This window comes from Dermacentor variabilis, chromosome 7 (assembly GCF_050947875.1).
Source record: "Dermacentor variabilis isolate Ectoservices chromosome 7, ASM5094787v1, whole genome shotgun sequence".
Lineage (NCBI taxonomy): Eukaryota > Metazoa > Arthropoda > Arachnida > Ixodida > Ixodidae > Dermacentor > Dermacentor variabilis.
This window is the reverse complement of record NC_134574.1, coordinates 174,519,440-174,540,300: the sequence shown is the minus strand read 5'-3', so window position 1 is coordinate 174,540,300 and position 20,861 is coordinate 174,519,440. Positions and strand designations below refer to the sequence as shown.

Genomic DNA, 20,861 nt, shown 5'->3' with positions numbered 1-20,861 from the left:
GACTGCAACGCTCTTGCTAAATCCATTTTTGAGGAGGCTGATTTTCAAATGGCACTGGATAAAATGCTTTAGTTTTCTAGTTTGCTTGTTACCAAGTACATATTATATTTGTTGGGATGTAATCCTTTTTGATTGTTGATGGCGTTATTCATTTGTGATCCCAAGTTATAGTAATTGTGTCTTAATTTTGCAACCATTTTTTGGGCCTGTCATGGCCTCCAGTGTTGTGAAATAAATAAGATTAGTCAATAAATAAGTAAGCTTTACAGTAGTAGCAGCTCACGTTTAACACCCATTTACCGCCTGCATATAGTTTCAAGACCCAATTACAACCTGCAAGAAAATGGGGAAGATAGCCTGCATGTTCATGCGCACAAATGACTGCTTATGAATATACTGCAACCTTTATTGAAAGCAACAGAAATGATCTTATGTTCTCTGTTTAGTCACTTTCGCGAATGCTTTTTGTCGAGGCATGGTACAGGCAATGTGGAGCTTACTCAGATGGGAATTTTACCTTGTGTAGCTCTGTGGTAAAAAAAATTTTGCCTGTAGGCCTGGCTTCGTAGTGATATGCGGCATGTTGTAGAGAAGCTGTACAGGACAGCTAAATTTGTCAGTTTGACATGATAGGCCAGCAAGATACCAGATTGCAGGCACATACTGCTGCCAAAATTTTTCGCTATGTTTTTTCGTTCTTGAAGCTGTTTGCAAGTATTGGGAAAAGTAATACTGTCGAATCCACTTATAACAAAATTCAAGTGCCATGAAAATTTCATCGTTTTAACTGGGTTGCATGAAAAAATCAAAATAGGGGGATGGCAGAGTTGATGTGAGAAAACTATAATAGCAGGGAAGTCAGTGCCCCTCCCCAGCACCTTCCTCCATCTATCTGCTGATTGTATTCACTCGTTTAACTGCTTCCTGAGAGCTCCGATTGCGTGTAACAAGCTGCAGCTGTCAGCATTAGACTGGCACTGCCATAACAACTCCAAAAAGGGGTCACAGGTGGCACGCGATATGCAAGCACCGCCGAGGCATTGCTCTGGTGGCCCCAAAAGGGGCCTTTTAAAAATTGCAAGAAGGCTGCTGCAGCAGCCTGTCAGCTTTAGAAATCCAGAAGAAACGCTGAGGCGAGATCGCCACGAGCATCTCGCCACACACTTCTCACTGGCTTGCACGAGAAAACCCTATGTCCGTCAGCCTTGCATGCTTTACGCGAAGCTTGCCTACATCCTCCAAGGCATCCAAGTACTCCACGTAGTGCAGCAGAAGGTTCCTCGCAAATCATCTGCCGTGCCTCGTGCGAGGACATTGAGGCAGCCTGCCCTACCATGTCATCGCTTCCGTCGTCGCTGTCGCAATCTGATGCAAGCACAGTCGCAACGATCGCCTCATCGGTTAGAAGCGCTTGGTTTCCAAATCTACAGCCGATTGCTTTCTTTTCACCAGCAACGTCATTCTTTGCCGATGATTAGCAGGCGGATCAGCCATCTTCCCTTTCGGCGGTAAGTCAAACCAACTGTTGGTCAAACGAGACTGAGATGCCGCATGGCCAGGAATGATTTCGACGCAACCAGCAAAGACGAACGCGAGCAATTAGATGGTTTACAGAACTGCTCTGAATGAGGAGCCAGCTTGCAGCATGCGAGCAACCTGAGAGTTGACGCAGTCCATTCGTGTTTCGGAGGGTGGGGCGGCTTAGAGCTATGGGTGTAACCCATTTGTGTTTGGAGGGGTGGAAGGGCAACAGAAGAGAGACTCGCGGAGATGGCTGAAAAACTAGTGCGCGGGGGCTGTTGGAGCAGCGGCCCATCTTCCAGCAGCTCGGAATTTCTCGTTTCCTTTTTTGTTTCTTTTCAAGAATTTCTCATTTCTCTACCTTTCGGCTCGGACACCAAGCGGCTAGGTTTTGTCGTTATAACCGATAATGCAGCATCAGGGCATTGTAGTAAGCGGATTGTGTCTCCATGGAACACATACAAAAGTTGACGTGCAGCAGCTTCTCATTGTTATAACCAATATTCGTTAAAACTGGTATTGTTATAAATGGGTTTTACTGTATTTCCAAGAGCATGTGGGGAAATTAAGTGGTCTCAGTTCTCATTGTAGAATACTGTTACACGGGAGTGAGTAGGTTGTGCTCAGAACCACGACAAAAAATTGTGGCAGGGGAAGAGTGAACTTTTATTCACTGTTGTAGAGCTCTATGACTTGGTAAGCATTAACATGTGCACAGCTCAAGGGGATTTTATTACTTGAGAAGTTTGCAACATTGGCAGCCTTATATAAGTATATACAAGACTTCATAGTAGGAGACAATTCAATTTCACAAACCAAGTCCTCTCGCACCACCAAGGACCTGGAATCTCTCCGTGGTGTAATCTTACTTTGTGAAATTGTTTTATACCTCTCTATCACTAATACTGCTTCACCTTTCCAGGGAAACTTTATTTTGCTGTGAGTCTGAGTACAAGTGCTGCTGCACATGACTGCTGTTGATTCTGATTTCGAGGGAATCCAGCTTGGCCTCAGTTCGGTTACAGAATTGATTATACAGGGTGCCCCAACTACCATGCACCAAGACTTCAAAAAGAGAGCAGTTCCATTACTCGAAAAGAAAAACCAATGGATAGTTTCCAGTACAGTTGAGTAGCCGCCAGTAATTTTTTCATTACTGATATTTAATTAGGTAATTATAATTAATCAGCTAACTGCGATGTTTTCAGCGATGTATTAATTGCGTACAATTTTTTTCGACTAGTGAAGAAACCCCACAAAAAATGAAAAATAGCACGTGACTCCACTCCCACCCACATCATAATGCAGTGCCCTCAAATAAGCCAATTGAAAGAAACTGCTTTGCATGTCGCAAACCCGAAGAGACAGCATGTCACCTTGATAATGGTACAGCAGCTCTTGCGGCTTCGCAGCTACTCCTTCCTCTCATTTCTACATCACACTTATTATCCGTCTCTCGAGGCCGACTGATCACATTGATAACAAAAGCCCCTTGATAATGCGGCCAAAGCGCTGCTCTGAGATCGCATGAAATGTGAAAAGCAATGTAATAGGCATAGAATGTTTCAAAATCTCGGCTTTGCTTGCATCACATCAAAAGAGTGCGCACGCAGCTATACTTTGCGCCAGAACTTTCTTCGGACCAAAGACAAATTAAAGTGATGATTTTATTTTTCATTAGAGTGTATACGTGCTTAAAAAGAAAGTTCGTGGCAAAAAATAAAAGCGAAATAAACAGACCGGGAAGCGTTCAACGTGTAGAGAAAAGGCAATACTGATGCGTTCAAGCAAGAAAATATGCGACTTCTAACTGAACGGAATTGGCAGTCGGGACGTCTGAAAAAAAAAGAAAGCCCACACAGAGTCTTCCCTGGAATTTATCTGAATGATGTGTAAGCATTTCATAGTACTGAAGTGGTGTTTCGTATAGTTGTGAGAGCAACCGTGGAAGAACCGTGAAACGGAGAAGCGCGGTTGCAACACCGAGCTTTGAAGTGAGGCCTACACGAGACGACACAGAACAGGCAATAAAAGCAATGTTCATTGGTGTTATAGATCACCTGCAGCAGATGTGGACGCAGGATGAAATGACCACGGAGATGTAGCAAATGAAGGAAATATATGCAACATTTATTAGCTACACTGAACCGTGATCAACTGTGCCCCAGCGGCAGCTATGTCTGGTGCGGTACCATGGCCCATGTCTTAAAAGCAATCTGCAAATGCAGCACAGTGTGGCATCTGCTGAGAGCTCCATGATGTTCTTGCTGCTTCGTTGGCGTTGAAGCGAGAGGCACGCAGGTGAATTAACTCGCTGCCGTGGGTGCTATGTTGAAAGCGAACGTCTTAAAGGACGGACAGAGGGATGGTTTTTCTGCAGGGTAAGGATAGAAATGCTTGTGCATTTTAAGCCATCATATTTCAGTGTGCCCTTATTATGTACGAATTCGTAAGCGCCATTAACACCAGCTGCTGCCTAGAGGATATGTTCGAATAGGCCTCCTCCTGCAGCTACGCAGTGCTGAGTCCACTTTATCACATCTTCTATGGCTTTCTTGATGACAGTGGAATTCTACAGCAGACATCTGTTATTCTTGCCTTGATCTCATCTGACTTCCGTCTCGATCATGTAAGCAAGATCTTTCACATAACCCCAAAGAAAGAAATTGAGTGGAGAGAGGTCAGGTGACTTAGCCGGCCAATTTACAGGCATGTGCCTTCCAGTCTGTTGCGCATGAAAAGTGGCATCCAGTCAGTTTCCTGCTCAGCTACTGTTGCGTGCTGGTGCCCCACCTTATTGGTACCACAGAAGTGGAAGACGTGACAGCGGGACTTCACTGAGAAACGCATTCACCACTCCTTCAAGGATTTCGTCCACGTAACGCTGTCCAATCAGCGTTGTCTTCAAAGAAGATGGAACCGATTATAGCACCGGCGTAAATTTCACACTCCACATTGAACGACCAATGGTACTGGTGGCTCTTGCGCTTTATCCAGTGTGCATCGTAATCACTCCAGTAGTGTGCATTATGCAAATTTACCTAGGCGTTTCTGAGAAAATTTACTTCATCTGTGCACATGATGTTGCTCAAAAAACCCGGTGACTCATCAGCTTTTGTGCGGACCCAATTCGAGAAATCTAGACAATTCTGCAGGTCCCTATCTTCTAAGCATTGGTGCAGCGTAAGGTGGTACGGGTGAAATGCCGAGTCATTTAGAATCCTCCAAACTGATGACTTGGAAATTGGTACCCAGGTGCCCACATCGCGCAAGCTAGCATGAGGGTTTGAGGCCATAAATGGTAGAACATCCGTGCATAGGCTAGAACTCAAGGGTGGAATCCTCTGCTGCTGTTTCTGGAAGCTGCTGGTTTGTCTCAATTTCTGACGATAGTCAATGCGTTTGATCTACCGCCACACTTCCATGACTGCATGATATACATTTGCAACCTTCCTTTTGTTGCCATTTGTAGCTCCCTAGGCAAGGATAATTTTTACTTTCTGCTCATTAGAGAAAGACATAGCGACTGGGATGCAACAAAACGCACTTTTAAACCTTTTTACTGACATCATTTCACTTTTGTGGTGGTAGGCCTTGTGCAAAAAAAAAAAAAAAAAGAAAACATCCGTGCACTTTATCTACACTGAGACAACAGCTATCACAGCTTGTTCCCAACTAACACTAAATCGACGTGTTACTTTAGCCGGGGCGCGGCGGATAAAGGACTAGCTCAATCACAATGTTTTTCTTTGTTTCTTTTATTTCATTCTGGCTAACTCGGAAGGAGCTTGTTCGAGGACGCTGCATTATTATGCAGCTGGCAGCGCAGTCGCATGGTATTTGTCATATTTCACGAGGTTTATTTATCAGTTGGGAAAAGTTAGTACGCGATTAGTACGTCGCTGAAAATACCGCAGTTAGATGTCCCGTGGCTGTGCCTACAAATGCCTCATTGATGCTTTGATCATTAGGATAGTACGTCTCAAGTTAGATAATTAATTACAATTGCCTAATGAATTATAAGTAATGAAAAAATCGCTGGCAGCTACTCCACTGTACCGGAAACAATATGTACTAGGTGTTCTTTGAGTAACGCATTGCTCTTCCTTTTTAAACCTTGGTGCATGAGACTTAATTGGGACACCCTCTATATATTTATGACCTCTGCTTGCAAATGACAATGTATCCATTCCTAATAAATGTAAATTATTAGAAGAGTTTTCTTTCATGACTAATTAGCATTGCTTACTGGAAAAAGAAGCAGTAATAAGACACATATCATTCACGTGCATTTCACACCCCGTTGATAAAAGGTTCTACCCAAAGGGTCACTGAAGTTAGGTTCTTTTCAGGGTCAAAAAAGCACGCAAAGCATTTTGAAGCGAGGTGAACATACAGCAACATATGCATTCTCTAGGCATAGGCTATCCGTACTTTTAGAAGTAATTTTTAATTGGCTATCTCGTTAATTATTTTCAAAAGTATAATAAACTTTGTCCTGTGTGTATATTTAAATGTATTGTGTATGTGCATGATGTTTACAGTGGAAGTTTAAAACAATGTTGAAGTGAGAAAATATGGATGAGGCAGCCGCAGCTAGTGATTCTATTGTGCTTATGCTCCTATTGCCACGTTTTGCAGAAATAAAGTGAAAGTATGAATTAAAGCCTGTGCACATCCGCGTCAACATTGATGCAGTAAGCTATTAGCTGCAATAAAATTTTAAGTGAGAAGGTTGAGGCCAGTCAAAAGAAACCTCAAATGATGTGAGTGACAAAACTCTGGTGATGACATTTGAAGTGTATGTGTGGGAGAGGGGAGGCGGAGGGGGGCTCGGGCCCTGGAGCCTTTCACCCCCCCCTCTTATAGTCAGTGCCTATGATTCTGGTGCTGAATTTCTGGCTACAGCTGCCCCATGTACGTAAAGACACTCGTGTATGCTACCAGGGGCAGATGAAAAAGCCCCGGGTGGTGGAAATGAATGCCTCATAGCACAAGTGTTGCTTTGGACCCTATGAATGGACGAATTAGTCAAGCATTGTAACTTATTCTTTCTTTCTTGCAGTCCTTTTCGGCACTGTTTGTCAAGTTCCTGCAGGAGGAGTCCGAGCCTCAGAAAGAGGTGCGCTTGCCCGTGGAGGCCATGGCTTTAGGAACCGTTTCCCGGCTGCCAGCAATCAAAGCTGCTCCCAAAGCAGCAGCCACCAATACACCACACCTTTTGCTGCAACCAATGTCGGAGTCCCTTCCAACTTTAGCCCCAGTGACGCTGGCCCCCGAGGATTCCAAGAGCAGTGCCACCAACTCTACTGCGTTCCTCCAAGAAATGCTGAGCTGAGCTTAGCGAACTGTGGTGCTTTCTCTGCACTTCGTTTGCAAATATTGTCTCAGTCCACTACACGATGACTCTTTCTTAGAATATATGTTATTTTTATATGTTGTGTCAGCTAGCCTTTGACTGCTCACAAAAACATGTGGCTTTCACACTTTACTTGAACCACCTGCCTTCTGTGGCTGGCTTTGTGTACAGGGGGTGCCACTGTGTAATGAAATTCCTTTCCAATGTTGAAACACTGATTGCTGCACAAATACGAGTTGGATGCCTATGTCTGCTGTTAATATTGTTCAAGAAAATGTTGTGTCATGTGGCGCACCATTTGCGTCACTACGTGAAACTAAGCTCATTTGGAAGTTTGGAGTGGAAATTATGCACACCACATTTCATATAGGCTTCTCTGCGCATCGGTACCTATGAATGACTACAAGAACAAGCACAGTTTTGTCAAGACTCTTGTTGGTGTCTTGGAGGTTTTGTGTCTCTTACAATAATGCAAGAGTTAGCATGCTGATTGTACGATCCACTCAAAAGCAATAATTGAAATAATCAAATATGTATGTGCACTTTTGTGTTTTTCTTTTATTGACACACAAGTTTTGCATCAGCTAATTCACAGAAGAGCTTCATCACTATGATTTGCACATGGCACAAGGTAAACTAGTAATACAGTGTACACAAGTGAAACATTAGATTGATACTGGTTTGTAAATTAAAAAAAAATATTTCTGCTAATAAGCAACAAGCTAATTAATTAAGGAAAAATCAGACATCCACCCATTCGTAGCAATTGCTACAAAGGAATCCATAAGGCTATCTCGAATATGGGTCCCTTTGTACGGGTCACTCGAATATGAGTCCCTTTGTAGCAATTGCCACGAATGGGTGGATGTCTGGTTTTCCCTTACTTAATTGCTTCTCTCCACTTTGCAGGTTTCCACAAAACTATTACGTCAAACTCTTGCCTTTTCTTCGAATTGTTGACAAATTCGACTTCGCCCTGCCATCTGCTAGCCGTCTGGTTAGCTTAGATGATAGAGCAGCTGCCCTGGAAAGGCAGTGGTCCTGGATTCGAGTCCTGGACCAGGACGAACTTTTCTTCAACCGCAAGGCTTTTCTTTCAAGGAACCCGTATGGGTTTTCTTTGTAGCAATTGCTACGAATCGGTGGATGTCTGATTTTCCCTTAATTAATTCTCTCCACCTTGCGGGTTTCCGTAGAACAATTACGTCAAAGCAACCAGCTGTTTTGAGATTCCTTCTGAACACCCCAACAGACTGTGCAGTTCACTGCACAACAGAAATAATGAGAAAATACAAAAATAAAGTCTGCCATTTTTCACTGCCATTTGTCTCATATGCCATCACTAACATAGCAAAACAAGTTCAAAGCATGGCACATCTGAACAGGTGAGCATGCAGTCACATTCAGAATTTATGCTGCGAGTGCTCGTGCATTGAGCACTTCCTCGTCACCTAAAGTTGCTCAGGTCGACAAGAAAGCATTGCTAAGGCAATGTAATTCAAAAGCTTGGTCCTCGCAATATTTGTGATACTACTATTACTATCTTATGTACCATTTTGTCAATGTGAAGGACATAGAGGACCTGCTCAAGCATGCCCAATCAAGTAATCGTGATCTGTTGTATGAAGCAATCAGGCAAGCACTGTCCAGAGCATGCCTTAGTTGTAAGTACTATGAAGCATACACTCATGCTTAGCACAGCTGCTATACAAGCCAGCAGTCTGGTCACTGACCAGATTTCTATACACATTTTTTTCATCTCATCATATATGACAGCAGCATCGATTGGTTTCAACTTGCGGTCCCAAAAACCTATTCTCACAGGGACAGTGGTATAGTTGGTAGCCCATTGAATTGTCTTTCAAAGGCACATCAGCATCACTTGACACTTGTTGTCTTTGTGGGGAAGTCTTAATGAGTAGCTGTGGCACAGGCTTGACTTGCACACACAGTCCCGAAAGACGTGTCTTCACGAGGCGTAGTGGACTAGGTTTTCAGTTTCTGGTTTACAGAGGCCGTTTGGCAAATCTCAGAGTTTGAGGGATCGATGGCGCAGCAGTGTCGCCTAATCCAGTACTCGAAGGCACGCTGCAGTCACGTGTCGCAAGCCGGGTCGCTTGTCTCGAGCCGATCGCCTCGCACCACATTTTTTACGAGCGCCGTCGAGATTCAGTTTCAAATGCCACAAGAAGGGACACGTAGAAGAACGCACTGGCATATCACCTGCACCCGCATCCCTCGACGACCATGTCCTGGTAGTTTTTGAGCACGACGCGCTCAAACGCGTCCACGTACAGCAGCGACACGGGCGACAGGTCAGTGGGCACACAGCATGCGCCGGGCACCTTGCTGGCGCGCATCGAGTTGACCAGCGACTGCACGATCGCGTGGTTGGTGCTGTTCAGGTGGTCGGGCATCGGGAACGGGCACGTGCCGTGGCAGTAGTACGCCTCGTAGCTGGGCGGCGCCACAATCCAGTCGTTCCAGCCCACGTGACTGAACTCGATGCGCAGCGAGTGGCGGCGGCACGAGTCGCGCCCCTGCTTGCCCGGCGGCTGCTTGCGGCGCCGCCCGGCGCCGCGGCGCACCCGCTTGGAGGGCGCTGCGCCGTCGGCCGAGTACGTCACGAGCACGGGCCGCCTCGGGGCCCAGTAGCGCTCGCTGTGGCGTTCGCGCCGCAGGAGCACCCGGCTGGCGTTGGAGGCACCCGTCCTGGCGTCGACGACCTGGACGTACAGGCCGTGGTTTGGCTCCCCGGCTAGCCAGCGCCGCACCGCCGGCAGGACGTCCAGGGCCAGCCAGCTCTTGTTCCGCGACGACGCGGCACGCGTGTCCAGGAGCCTGAGGTGCGCCTCGCCCAGCTTGCGCGTGGCCGGCCGTAGCACCTCGTACACTCGCACCAGCTCGACGGGCGCCGGCCCACCGGGGCACTCGGAGTCGGCCGGAAGCCGGAACAGCCGCAGCTCGGCGCCCAGCAGGCTCTCGTCCGGCTCCCCGCTCACGTTGAAGCGGAAGCGGGCTCCGCCGGTCTGCGCCTCGCGGTCCGGGCCCCAGGGCGCGTGACTGCGGACGGTGTCGGCGGCTCCGCCGGTGGTCAGGAAGGCCCCCTCGTTGTCTTGCCACTTGGAGAACAGCCTGGCCATGTGGTCCGGCACCACGGGTAGCCGAGAGCCGCCTCTGTGCGGGGCCGACTCCAGGCCCAGGGCCTGGAGCAGGCGCGCCTTGGCCAGCTCCAGCGATGGATCGCCACCCGCCTGCACTCCGTGTGGCAATAGGAGAGGCGGCCACAGTAGCAGCAGCCACTTAGTGCGGTCCATGGTCGCTGTGCTTCTTGCCGTACCTGCAAAATGAACGTGCGTTTTGTCGGTTCACCCAAAGAGAAAACGGCTAGGTTCGGTGAAATTGGACGCTGTTGCGATTATTTTGAGGCCGACTGCGTCCGTCTACATTACGGGCAGCGGCTCGAAAAGCGAGCGGTTCTGGCGGCCGAGTGGACGCGACACGCGCACGACTGCTGCTGCTGCGTGTTCCAAGTGTTGTAAAACCCAAACCCCGTGAGAGCGATCTTGTGCGCGACGGCGACGAAAAAGGCTGTCGCGCGAATATATCGCTCGTTTTTGTCGCCCCGAAGTGCTATGAGCGACTAGCCAATGGCGCAAAGCCGGAACTGGATGTACTACATCAGTCACGATATGTGCGAGGATAAGAACCTATACACTGCGAGACCTTCAGAAATAATCTATGCTCCTCTTCACAGCAAAACATATAAGCTTAATAAAGCACGCGTCACGCCAGCTTCGGCGCGTATTTGCTGCTGCTCTCGTATCGGCAACACCGGGGAGAAGCCGCTCGCGTACAGGCGAACGCGACAGCCATTGCGCCGCGCGACGCAGAGGAGAAGCGCCTCGGGAAACGGAGGCGTTCGACGACGAAGCTTCGCGACAGCTGTTGCCATGCGCGTGCAGCCAACGGCAACGTTATTTTACCCGACAGCGGCAAGTCGTTGCCCTGCGAGACGGGCAACTTCAGGACTGGGTATACGCAGTGACTGCAATGACGTCCGCCACTGAGCGTCCACTGCTAGGACATATGTCCTGCGGACGTCCCTTGCGAGGGACATCACGGGGGCATGCTGCGTACAATTTACGGTCATATGCCAGGGCCTTTTGACAGTATATAACGTATATAATTACTTTAGCAGCACGCGCTGTGCCAGTCAACGGCAGAGCCCCCACGCAACAACAGATGCAAACGTTACGCGCCCGCGTAAGACTTGTTGCTGGCTCGTTAAGTTGGTTTATGCTATAAAGAAAATTAAAATAGCAAGAAAAAGGAGCCATCGAAATTTCCGTGAAAATGCACTGTGGTTCTAATGACTTTTTAAACGAAACGCTATTTTATATATTGTAGCACAGAAGTAGATGTAAGGCCCCATGTATTTCGTCCCACACTTTGATAAATATGGCATGGACAAGACTGAACACCTTAAGAGCTTGTGTTGTTCAGTCATGCCTTGTCCTTTTTTGCGCCCTTTTAATTTTCTTTATGGCTTAGTGAAATGAAATTTCAAACTAAATTGCGTCAGGAGATAGTACTACGCACGCACGAGCCGCAGGCTTCTGATCGTAATTTGAACTGATGAGAAGGCATAATTTTCTTACGGAGCAAGTCCAAGCTTTTAGGAGAATGAATTCATGTGTAAACCGCAGCCCAGGTAGCACACAGTCTTAAAAACGTCGATTTCAGGGATAGGTCCCATAAAACAGATTGCTGACCTCTTTCGACGTCGTAAGGACGTGTCGGACTAGTCAGATTATATCTTCTTAACATCGCATAGAAAACGTTTTCAAAAATACAATTTGTAACCTCGTCTTCTCGAAACCCTATTAAAATCGTGTTTTTGGTAGAAAAAAAAATTTATTATCGCGGCGTAGTCATGCTTGCTCCACAGCCGTTAGAGGGTCGACAAGGCAGTTGCAGCTATGGTAAGATACAACTTTAAAAAGCAGCAGTTGACAACCAAGGCGCACTGACCTAGCGGCGTTGTTACTCCGCCAGCCAATCACAGAAGCAAACAAAATCGTCGTCATGCGGCCTTTTCGAAATGGCGTCGTGCTTGATACCTCCGGTGCGTATGCTGTTCTTGAAGAGCCTTTTCATCGGCGGAAGTGAGGTGTGCAATAGAGACGGACAAAGTATGGAGTCCGAGCGTGTCACTCTTCAAAAGTCCGCAGTGCAGTTCATTTCACTGCTGACCCCGTTTTACTTGGTGAAACTGAAGTGAAACTGACAATAAATATTTGCAGCAAAGCCAGCGTTTAATTTCAGTTTAATGAAGACTTATGCTTTCACCATTCCACTATAACAGACGAGTGAAAACGGTAGGAAATTACGCACTTATAATTTTATTTTTGGGGTTACCACTTTATATAGGTAACAGGGAAAGCTTGAAGTCCGAACTATTTGCAGCCTCGCGGAGGAACAGTGGCTGGCGGTTATAAGGGCGTGGGCGGGGCTTCACTGCAGACTTGAGTTGTATCCGACTGTAGGGTGCCTGAATGGTCTCCCTCGCCGCCGCTCCTTGCAGGGTGGGGATATTCTGAGCTGCACTTCATCCCATATTTTCAACCTCCTTCAATTAAGGATCTCCTCCTTCGAAGTGGTACTCGCCGCATCGACCGGTTTTTGCCGACGGCCGCCGCCATTCTGGATCTCGCTTCGCAAGGCGACAGGTGCGAGGAAGGAGCTGCGGCCGTTTAGCGGTTCCCGTTTTCAGTGAAATAGTTGGCTGCTGAGTGCTCATGTGCACGAACAGCTCCAGAAATGGTTGGAACAGGCACGTACCCAGAAAGGGGGGGGGGGGCGCAATCAAGCGGCATAACTTCCCGCCCACGCCACTCCTCGTACATTCATAAAGCGCCGCCAAATCATTGTTGAGACTTTACAGCTACTCGGCGGTCAACATTTTGCTGCCCTTTTCACTCCTTTTTGATGGCCGTAGTATGGGCATCTCTTGGGATGTGAAGGCCAGATTTTTCATAGATTCGGTGGCCGCGCCGTTAATTCGAAATGTGTTCAGTTGTCACCATCTATTCAACGGTCGCGCGCATCGCTGTTGCTTCGTTAGTTCAACCGCCTTTTGTTTAGACTGATCCAGGGACCAGGAAAGGGATTCGGTTCTTGGCAGCTGGTCTGTATGCTCATGGAACGAGTTGCGGCCTGAGAAAACACCAATTGCGTTTAACTTTTACTTTTGCTTCATTATTTCCTCGAGTGACGGCTCGCCGCGACGCTGGCAGATCCCCGTAACCATATACCCGCGATATTGGTTAGACAAGGTGGAAAATAAAATAATGCAAAACAGCGTCCATCAGCAAGCCCTGCAGTTACAGTTAAACCCATAAGAAATATGATTGTCACCCGTTACCTCGTATGGTTTTTTTCCCTAACTGTAAAGCACTTTTCGTGCAAAATTGGCAACTGGAAACAAGAGTCGCAAGTAGTTGAGAAATTAAGCGATCTACTAAGGAAGGGAGCCGACAACAAAACGGGAAGGAAAAACTAAAATTAACAATTTTAACCGTTGTTTATGAAAATATTTATGGATCAACATCTTTTTATTTTAAGAGGACGTATCTTAGAGAAAACACCGACGGAAGTGGAGAACAATTCCGTGTGTTTTGAATGACGCTTCTACAGTTATCAGTCGAACTGCCTGACGTAGCCACTTCTCTGCTGTGCTTATGTGCTCTGCGGCGTAAGCATAAGAAATAATTCAGTTGAGTACAAAATTCACATGCAAGAATGCGACCTACGTTGTGAAACAAACAAATCACTAGGCGTGTTAAGTGTGCTCAGACAACATCGACGTGTGATGCCTTCCCAAACGTGACGCGAACTTTTCAGCGAGAAATGGAACAAAACTACAATATGCAGCAACTATTAGCAATTCTCGCCCTAATTCTACCTAATTTCTAAACACATTTCCCCAAGAACCACAGTATCTAAGATGCCCTCGGTCGAAAAGAATAGAGAGTTTTAGAATAGGGGCCCCAAACGTTTTGGGGCCCCAAAGAAATAGCGTCGAAGCCACTGCGCATGCGCAAGACGCAAACTCCGTTTGGGTTTTGCGTTGGGAACGCTGTTTCACCGATTTAGCGGGAGCCCAAATAGCGGCCCCAAAAGCTTTGCGTCGGCAAACATGGCGGCACCCATCGAAGCGACGGCTCTAACCTAGCACAAAACTGGGTTCGATTCGCGGTAACGCGTGAAGTTCGCAAGCTAGGAGAAGTGAGTGCGGTTTTCGCTTTCTCTCAACTAGCGTGTGTTATGAAGATTGACTCATTAGACGCCGCTGATTTTGAATTCGATTGTGGATTTTATGGTTCGTAGGCCTAATACGGCTAAGCTTGGCTGGTGAAGGCTAGTAAAGTTGGTTTGCTCAAAACTAAGCGCAACTAATTGTTTGCTGCTTACAGAGAATAACCTCTAAATTGTACTTAAACGCGAATACACGCAAGTAAAAATTATTATTCCTATCATAAAATGGTATATTTTATTTAATTATTTCTAATAGTTTTTCTTTGACGCCGTAGTGGCGCTGTCAGCGCAAGACGCTATCCGCAAACGTCAAACCCTATTCTAAAACTCTTCACTCCTACGTGCCCCAACGCTTGGTATCATTCCGATAAGACACAGCGTGATTTGTACGCTTTACGACGAGGCAGGGTGAAAACCTCGAAGCTCAAAAGAATCAACAAGAGTTATGCATGAAGCAACTAGTAACAGTTAAACAGGTGCGAAGCCACGCATAAGATAGATATAAAAACATGAAGTGCGCGACAGCTGGTGCGAGGATTTACCCAGCCACATAAAACTATCAATTTCAGTTCTTGCAAACTTCTGTAGCTTTAATATACAACACAATGCGCTCGTGCAGTCGTGCTGCCTAGCTAGCCCAACGCGGTAGAGAAGCGGAAAACAATATAAGCGGCAAACGGCATTCCGAACTTTAGCGAAATGCCTTTAAACCGCATGCTGCACTGCAGACGAACTTCGTCGCTTACGCGTCTAACTACGACTGAGTAGAAAAGAACACCGAAGCGACAAAAGAAAGGATGCGAACGAGAAATTTCCCGCCGAAACGGCGATCCATTGCTACCGTTGCTCCCGCTGACGAAGCTTTGCGGGAAATCATTAGAACCGTATCGCCGGCACGTTTTCGCCAGTATTTGAGCCCCCCCCCCCCCCCAACCGTGCAACAATTCTTTTTCGACATTCCTTGAACCTGTCGAAGAAGAATTGTTGCACGGTTGGGGGCTCAAATACCGTCACTGCCAGAGCATGATGATAGTTTGGAAAAAATCACGAGATTAGAGCGCGAGAATGCGGCCATGAGAGAGAACATTAATAGACTAATGGCTGAGATAACAGAGATTAAGGGCGCTAGGGACGCGCAAACCACCGCTACCGTCAACGCGGAAATTCTGGAAGTCCCGGTGGCCGAGGGCAGCGACGGGTCACGACCACCGAAGAAGAGCCCAATAGCTTGTGATCAGGAGAACGTGTCACGTGAAGCTAAATCAGAGGTGCGCGAGATGTTAGCCGCTCTCAGCGAAAGTATGAAACAGTTAGGTGATAGTATCACTGAGATGAAAAGCAAGATGACGACGTTGGAAGCAAACACCAACCAGCGGTTGGCCAAAATGGAATCCTTTCTCGAGTTTTTGTGGGCCCGGTAGCGCCACCGAACCCACTGATACGTCTTTCTGACCCAGCAGCTAACAATGTAGCCACGATTCTAGCCCCACCTAAGGTCGGTGTCCAGCTCTAAAGAGATGGCTCCGCCCCTTGAGACATTCCGAATTTGGCAGTGGAACTATGGGGGCTTCTCTAGGAAGAAGGCACCCCTACAGCAATATCTACGAAGTTGTGAAAAGATGCCTCAGGATGTCTTATTGCAGGAAACCCTCTCTCGCCTGGCATCTCGACGACTGGGTTTTTTGCTCGGTCGCCGTGCAGTCGGGGGGGGGGGGAGGGGGGGTATGTATTCTCGTTAGTAAGAAACTCACTCATGTCACACATGATCTCAAATTGGCTGGTAGTAATATTGAGTATGTAATGGTAGAGATCATACCTGGTCGGGTCACCCGAGGCAGCATATAATTATGTTCTTAACATTTACAGTAGTCCCAACAAAAAAGGCAATGATTTAAGACTCTGCTCCGCAAGGCCGTAGACCTGGAAGGCTCAAGCCCTCTTATTGTCGCAGCCCTCTTATTCTCTTATTGCCGCTTCATGTCTGGGGTTATAAATATTGCTACGGAACAAGATGTGCGATCACGAAAAGGCGAGCAGTGTGAAGACGACGACGACGATTAGAAGCTAGCACAGGCTTGGCCTCTTGGCCAAGCGCAGCGTATTTTCTTGTAAATATACTTGTACATAGCTTTTAGTCTGCGTCTTCCTACGTAACATATCTGGTGGAGGTGGACGTTCCCTGTACCTCGTCACGGAGCTTCGCAGTGGACGGTACGTCGAGCCTTCCTTCATGGCTCCCGGCGACGACAACCCGACTCCGCCGGCTCCGACACCTGCTGCCACTTCGACGACCTACATCACTCTCCCCGCTCCCCGTGATCCTGGCGTATTCTCGCAAAGATGGGGAAGACGTCAATGATTGGATCAGCCTGTATGAACACGTCAGCCGCAATAACCGGTGGGACCCTACTACCATGCTCGCCAACGTAGTCTTTTACCTCGTTGGCACAGCTAGAGTTTGGTATCGCACGCACGAAGATGAGCTCACAAGTTGGGATTCACTTAAGACACAGCTTCGAGACTTGTTCGGCAACCCCTACGGTCACCAACTTGCCGCGCAGAAGGCGCTTAACCGGCCGTGTGCAGACGTCAACAGAGCCCTATGTCACGTACATTCAGGACGTCTTGGCTCTGTGCAGCAAAATTGACACCCACATGATTGAGTCAGACAAGGTTGCCCACATCCTCAAAGGCATTGCCGATGACGCCTTCAACTTGCTCGTTTGCAACAACGTAGCGACGGCGGATGCTGTTATAAAAGAGTGCCGCCGCCTGGAACTCGCTAAAAGCCGACGTATTGACCAGCAGTTTGCCCGTCTGCCCAACACCCCAGCGACATCTTCCTGTGCCGACACTCCTCGTCCCAACAACACTGCCGATGTTACCAGGATAGTCCGGCGTGAGATCGAGGCCGCCTATCCGGCTGCCTTCGACTCCAGTCCCACCAACACATCTGCAGTCACGGTCTCACTGATCCAGGCTGTTGTCCGCCAAGAGTTCGAAACCATGGGTCTTCACACCATCTGCTCGGCCCATCGTCCTGATACCCGCCCGGCTTCTTCGATTCCGCCCCGTCCCGCATCTTCTTACCCACCACGTTTCCGCAACCCATCTGAATGGCGCACTGCTGACAAGCCCATTTGTTTCCACTGCCATCGAATCAGGCACATTTCTCGGCACTGTCGCAGTCGCTGGAGTTCCCCGACCCGGTCTACTTATATTGCCTACTCTCGCCCCCCAGGTGGCCCTCCTCGTCCCTATGCCGCACGCTCCGATAACGTCGCCGCTGATCCTCCTGCACCGAAGCGCTCCTATTCTCGGTCGCCTTCGCCCCAACGACGACAATCTCGCTCCCCCCCCCAGCCCCGTCGCTCCTATTCACCGACTCCCTTCGGACGCCGCTCCCAGCCGGAAAACTAGACGATGCAGCGCCTCGAGGTGACGCTGCATTGCTCCCTACGCCGCCAAATCCTCTACTGACGTTGCCCACTCATCTGAACATTCTTTACGTGCAAGTCCACGGTGTTTCTGTGTCTGCACTCATAGACACTGGGGCGCATTTGTCCGTAATGAGCGCTGACCTTCGTAACCGGCTCAAGAAAACTATCACGCCCGCCACGACGCCTATTGTCCGTGTCGCCGAAGGCGGAACAGCCCCCGTAATTGGTATGTGTACCGCCCGCGTCTCCTTCGCCGATTGCTCAACAATCGTGCTATTCACAGTCATCGCCCACTGTCCCCACGACATCATCCTCGGCTTAGACTTCCTCTCCACACATTCTGCTCTCATCGATTGTTCCGCCAGTACTCTCCGCCTTGACCTGCCTGTTCTGGATCCTGCTGAACCACACCCCAGTCGCCTCAGTTCCATCGACTTCGTTCGCTTGCCACCTTCGGCATTGACCTACGTTGACCTAGTGTCATTCCCACCAGTCCCCGACCGTCACTACATCGCGGCTCCTATGCAAGACGTCCTCCTTACACACGGGATCACAGTACCGCATACAGTTTTATCTATTACGGCGAATTGCGTCTGCCTGCCAGTGGTCAACTTTGGCTTGACGACACAAGTGCTGCCACGCGGGATGTCTCTGGCCCAGCTTTGCTCATTCGAGGATCACTCAGTAGCATCCATTGCAGTAGACCACACTTCATCCGATACTCCTCTACCATCGCAGTCGGCAAATTGTACCATCGCTGACTTACAGAAAATGTTTGCGCCCGACTTGCCGTCCGAGCACGCTCGTGAACTCTACCGCGTTCTGTTATCCTACCACGATATTTTTTACTTTAACGATCGTCCTTTGGCCCAAACTACAGCTGTCAAACATCGCATTAATACCGGCGATGCCCCTCCTATTAATCGCCGCCCGTATCGAGTGTCACCAGCTGAGCGTCAAGTTATTCACGCAGAAGTTCGCAAAATGCTTGCCAAGAACATTATAGAACGATCATGTAGTCCATGGGCGTCACTTGTTGTACTGGTCAAAAAGAAGGATGGCTCATGGCGCTTTTGCTTGGACTATCGGCACCTTAACAGGGTTACCAAAAAGGACGTGTATCCCCTACCTCGGATTGTTGACGCCCTTGACTGCCTCCACGGTGCTCGCTATTTCTCCTCTATTGACCTTCGCTCCGGCTACTGGCAGATTGCCGTGGACGATCTCGACCGCGAGAAGACTGCTTTTGTAACACCCGACGGTGTTTATCAATTCAAAGTGATGCCGTTCGGTCTATGTAACGCCCCTGCCACTTTTGAACGCATGATGGACTCCCTCCTTCACGGTTTCAAATGGTCCACGTGCCTGTGCTACTTGGACGACGTTATCGTATTTTCCCTAACGTTCGCTACGCACCTCCAGCGCCTCTCAGCAGTCCTGGACGTTTTTCATCGAACCGGTCTGCAACTCAACGCATCGAAGTGTCAATTCGGCCGTCGCCAGATTACCGTCCTTGGACATCTCGTTGACGCGAACGGAGTGCAACCGGACCCAGGCAAGATCCATGCTGTTGCGCACTTCCCTGTTCCGAAGTGTGTCAAGGATGTGCGCAGCTCCATCGGCCTTTGTTCGTACTTCCGTCGTTTCGTGAGAAATTTCGCCGCCATAGCACGACCACTAACCGAGCTTTTGAAAAAAGACGCCCCTTTCCAGTGGGGCGATAACGAGGCCTCTGCATTCTCACATCTAATCGACATTCTCACAACGCCTCCCGTTCTGGCCCATCTCGATCCTTCTGCGCTTACCGAAGTCCGTACTGATGCCAGCGGTCACGGAATTGGCGCAGTACTGGCACAACGCTAGCGCGGCAACGACCGTGTTATCGCTTACGCCAGCAGGCTCCTCTCACCCTCGGAGCGCAACTATTCCATCACTGAGCGTGTGTGTCTGGCCCTAGTTTGGGCGGTTGCGAAACTCCGCCCATACTTATATGGCCGACCCTTTTCCGTTGTCACAGACCATCACGCGCTTTGCTGGTTATGCTCACTGAAAGATCCTACAGGAAGACTTGGTCGCTGGGCCTTACGCCTCCAAGAATATTCGCATACTGTCACCTATAAATCTGGCCGACTACACAAGGACGCTGACTGCCTGTCTCGCTACCCGGTCGACGAGCCTGACGACGCCGACAGTAGTAGCGCCAACGGCATTTTCTCTGTGTCTGCCTTCGCTAACATCGCCGATGAGCAGTACCGAGACCTATCGCTGCGAGTACTTATCGAGCGTCTGCGCTCTACACCTACCGATGCATCCGTTCGCCGATATTTCCTCCAGGGCGGCCTTCTGTGTCGAAGGAACTTCCTCCCTGACGGCTCTGATCTTCTTGTCGTGCCAAAACAGCTACGACAGACTGTGCTCTTTGAGAAGCATGACGCACCCACTGCAGGACATCTTGGGGTAACCCGCACGTACGACCGCGTCCGCCGCCGCCTCTATTGGCCTGGTCTCGCTCGCTCCGTTCGACGCTATGTTGCTGCCTGTGATCCCTGCCAGCGTCGGAAAACACCTCAGGTGCTACCTGCCGGCCATCTCCAGCCGATCACCGTCCCTGTGGAACCGTTCTTTCGTGTTGGATTAGACCTGCTCGGTCCCTTTCCCACGTCATCCTCTGGGAACAAATGGGTAGCCGTCGCGACTGATTACGCCATCCGATACGCTATCACTCGGGCTCTCCCTACCAGTTGCGCCACTGACGTCGCGGACTTTCTCTTGCGTGACATTATCTTGCTTCATGGCGCCCTGCGACAGCTGCTTACTGACCGTGGTCGAAACTTCCTCTCGAAAGTTATCGCTGACATTGCGTTCCTGCTCCATTCAACACAAACTGACTACCTCATACCATCCTCAAACCAATGGCCTGACAGAGCGGTTAAACCGTACTCTTACCGATACGCTGTCCAAGTACGTTTCCAAAGACGACCACGACTGGGACATTGCCCTTTCTTACGTAACATTTGCGTACAATTCTTCCCGGCACGACACCGCCGGATTTTCTCCATTTTATCTACTGTACGGTCGCGAACCTACCTTGCCCCTAGACACGGCACTTCCTCCTGCTGCGATCTCAACAAGCGAGTATGCGCGCGACGCCATCGCCCGCGCCGACCATGCACGCCAGCTTGCCCGTGCTCGACTGACGGCCTCACAAACCACTCAGCAGT

General features: G+C 48.9%; 2 protein-coding genes across 3 annotated transcripts in view; one reads left to right on the top strand and one right to left on the bottom strand.

Moving 5' to 3' along the window:
- Nucleotides 1-6,967, top strand: part of LOC142588514 (uncharacterized) — a 210,578-nt gene extending 203,611 nt beyond the window's left edge. For both annotated transcript variants that reach the window (XM_075700330.1, XM_075700331.1), the window contains exon 17: nt 6,587-6,967. In XM_075700330.1, the coding sequence (XP_075556445.1) occupies nt 6,587-6,859 (273 nt within the window). In that variant the 3' untranslated portion in view covers nt 6,860-6,967. The remainder of the gene's footprint in view (nt 1-6,586) is intronic.
- A 2,000-nt stretch (nt 6,968-8,967) lies between these two features.
- LOC142588515 (bone morphogenetic protein 2-like) overlaps nt 8,968-20,861 on the bottom strand; it is a 60,210-nt gene continuing 48,316 nt past the window's right edge. Inside the window, exon 2 of the mRNA XM_075700332.1 lies at nt 8,968-10,220. Within this exon, the coding sequence (XP_075556447.1) occupies nt 9,100-10,220 (1,121 nt within the window). The 3' untranslated portion in view covers nt 8,968-9,099. The remainder of the gene's footprint in view (nt 10,221-20,861) is intronic.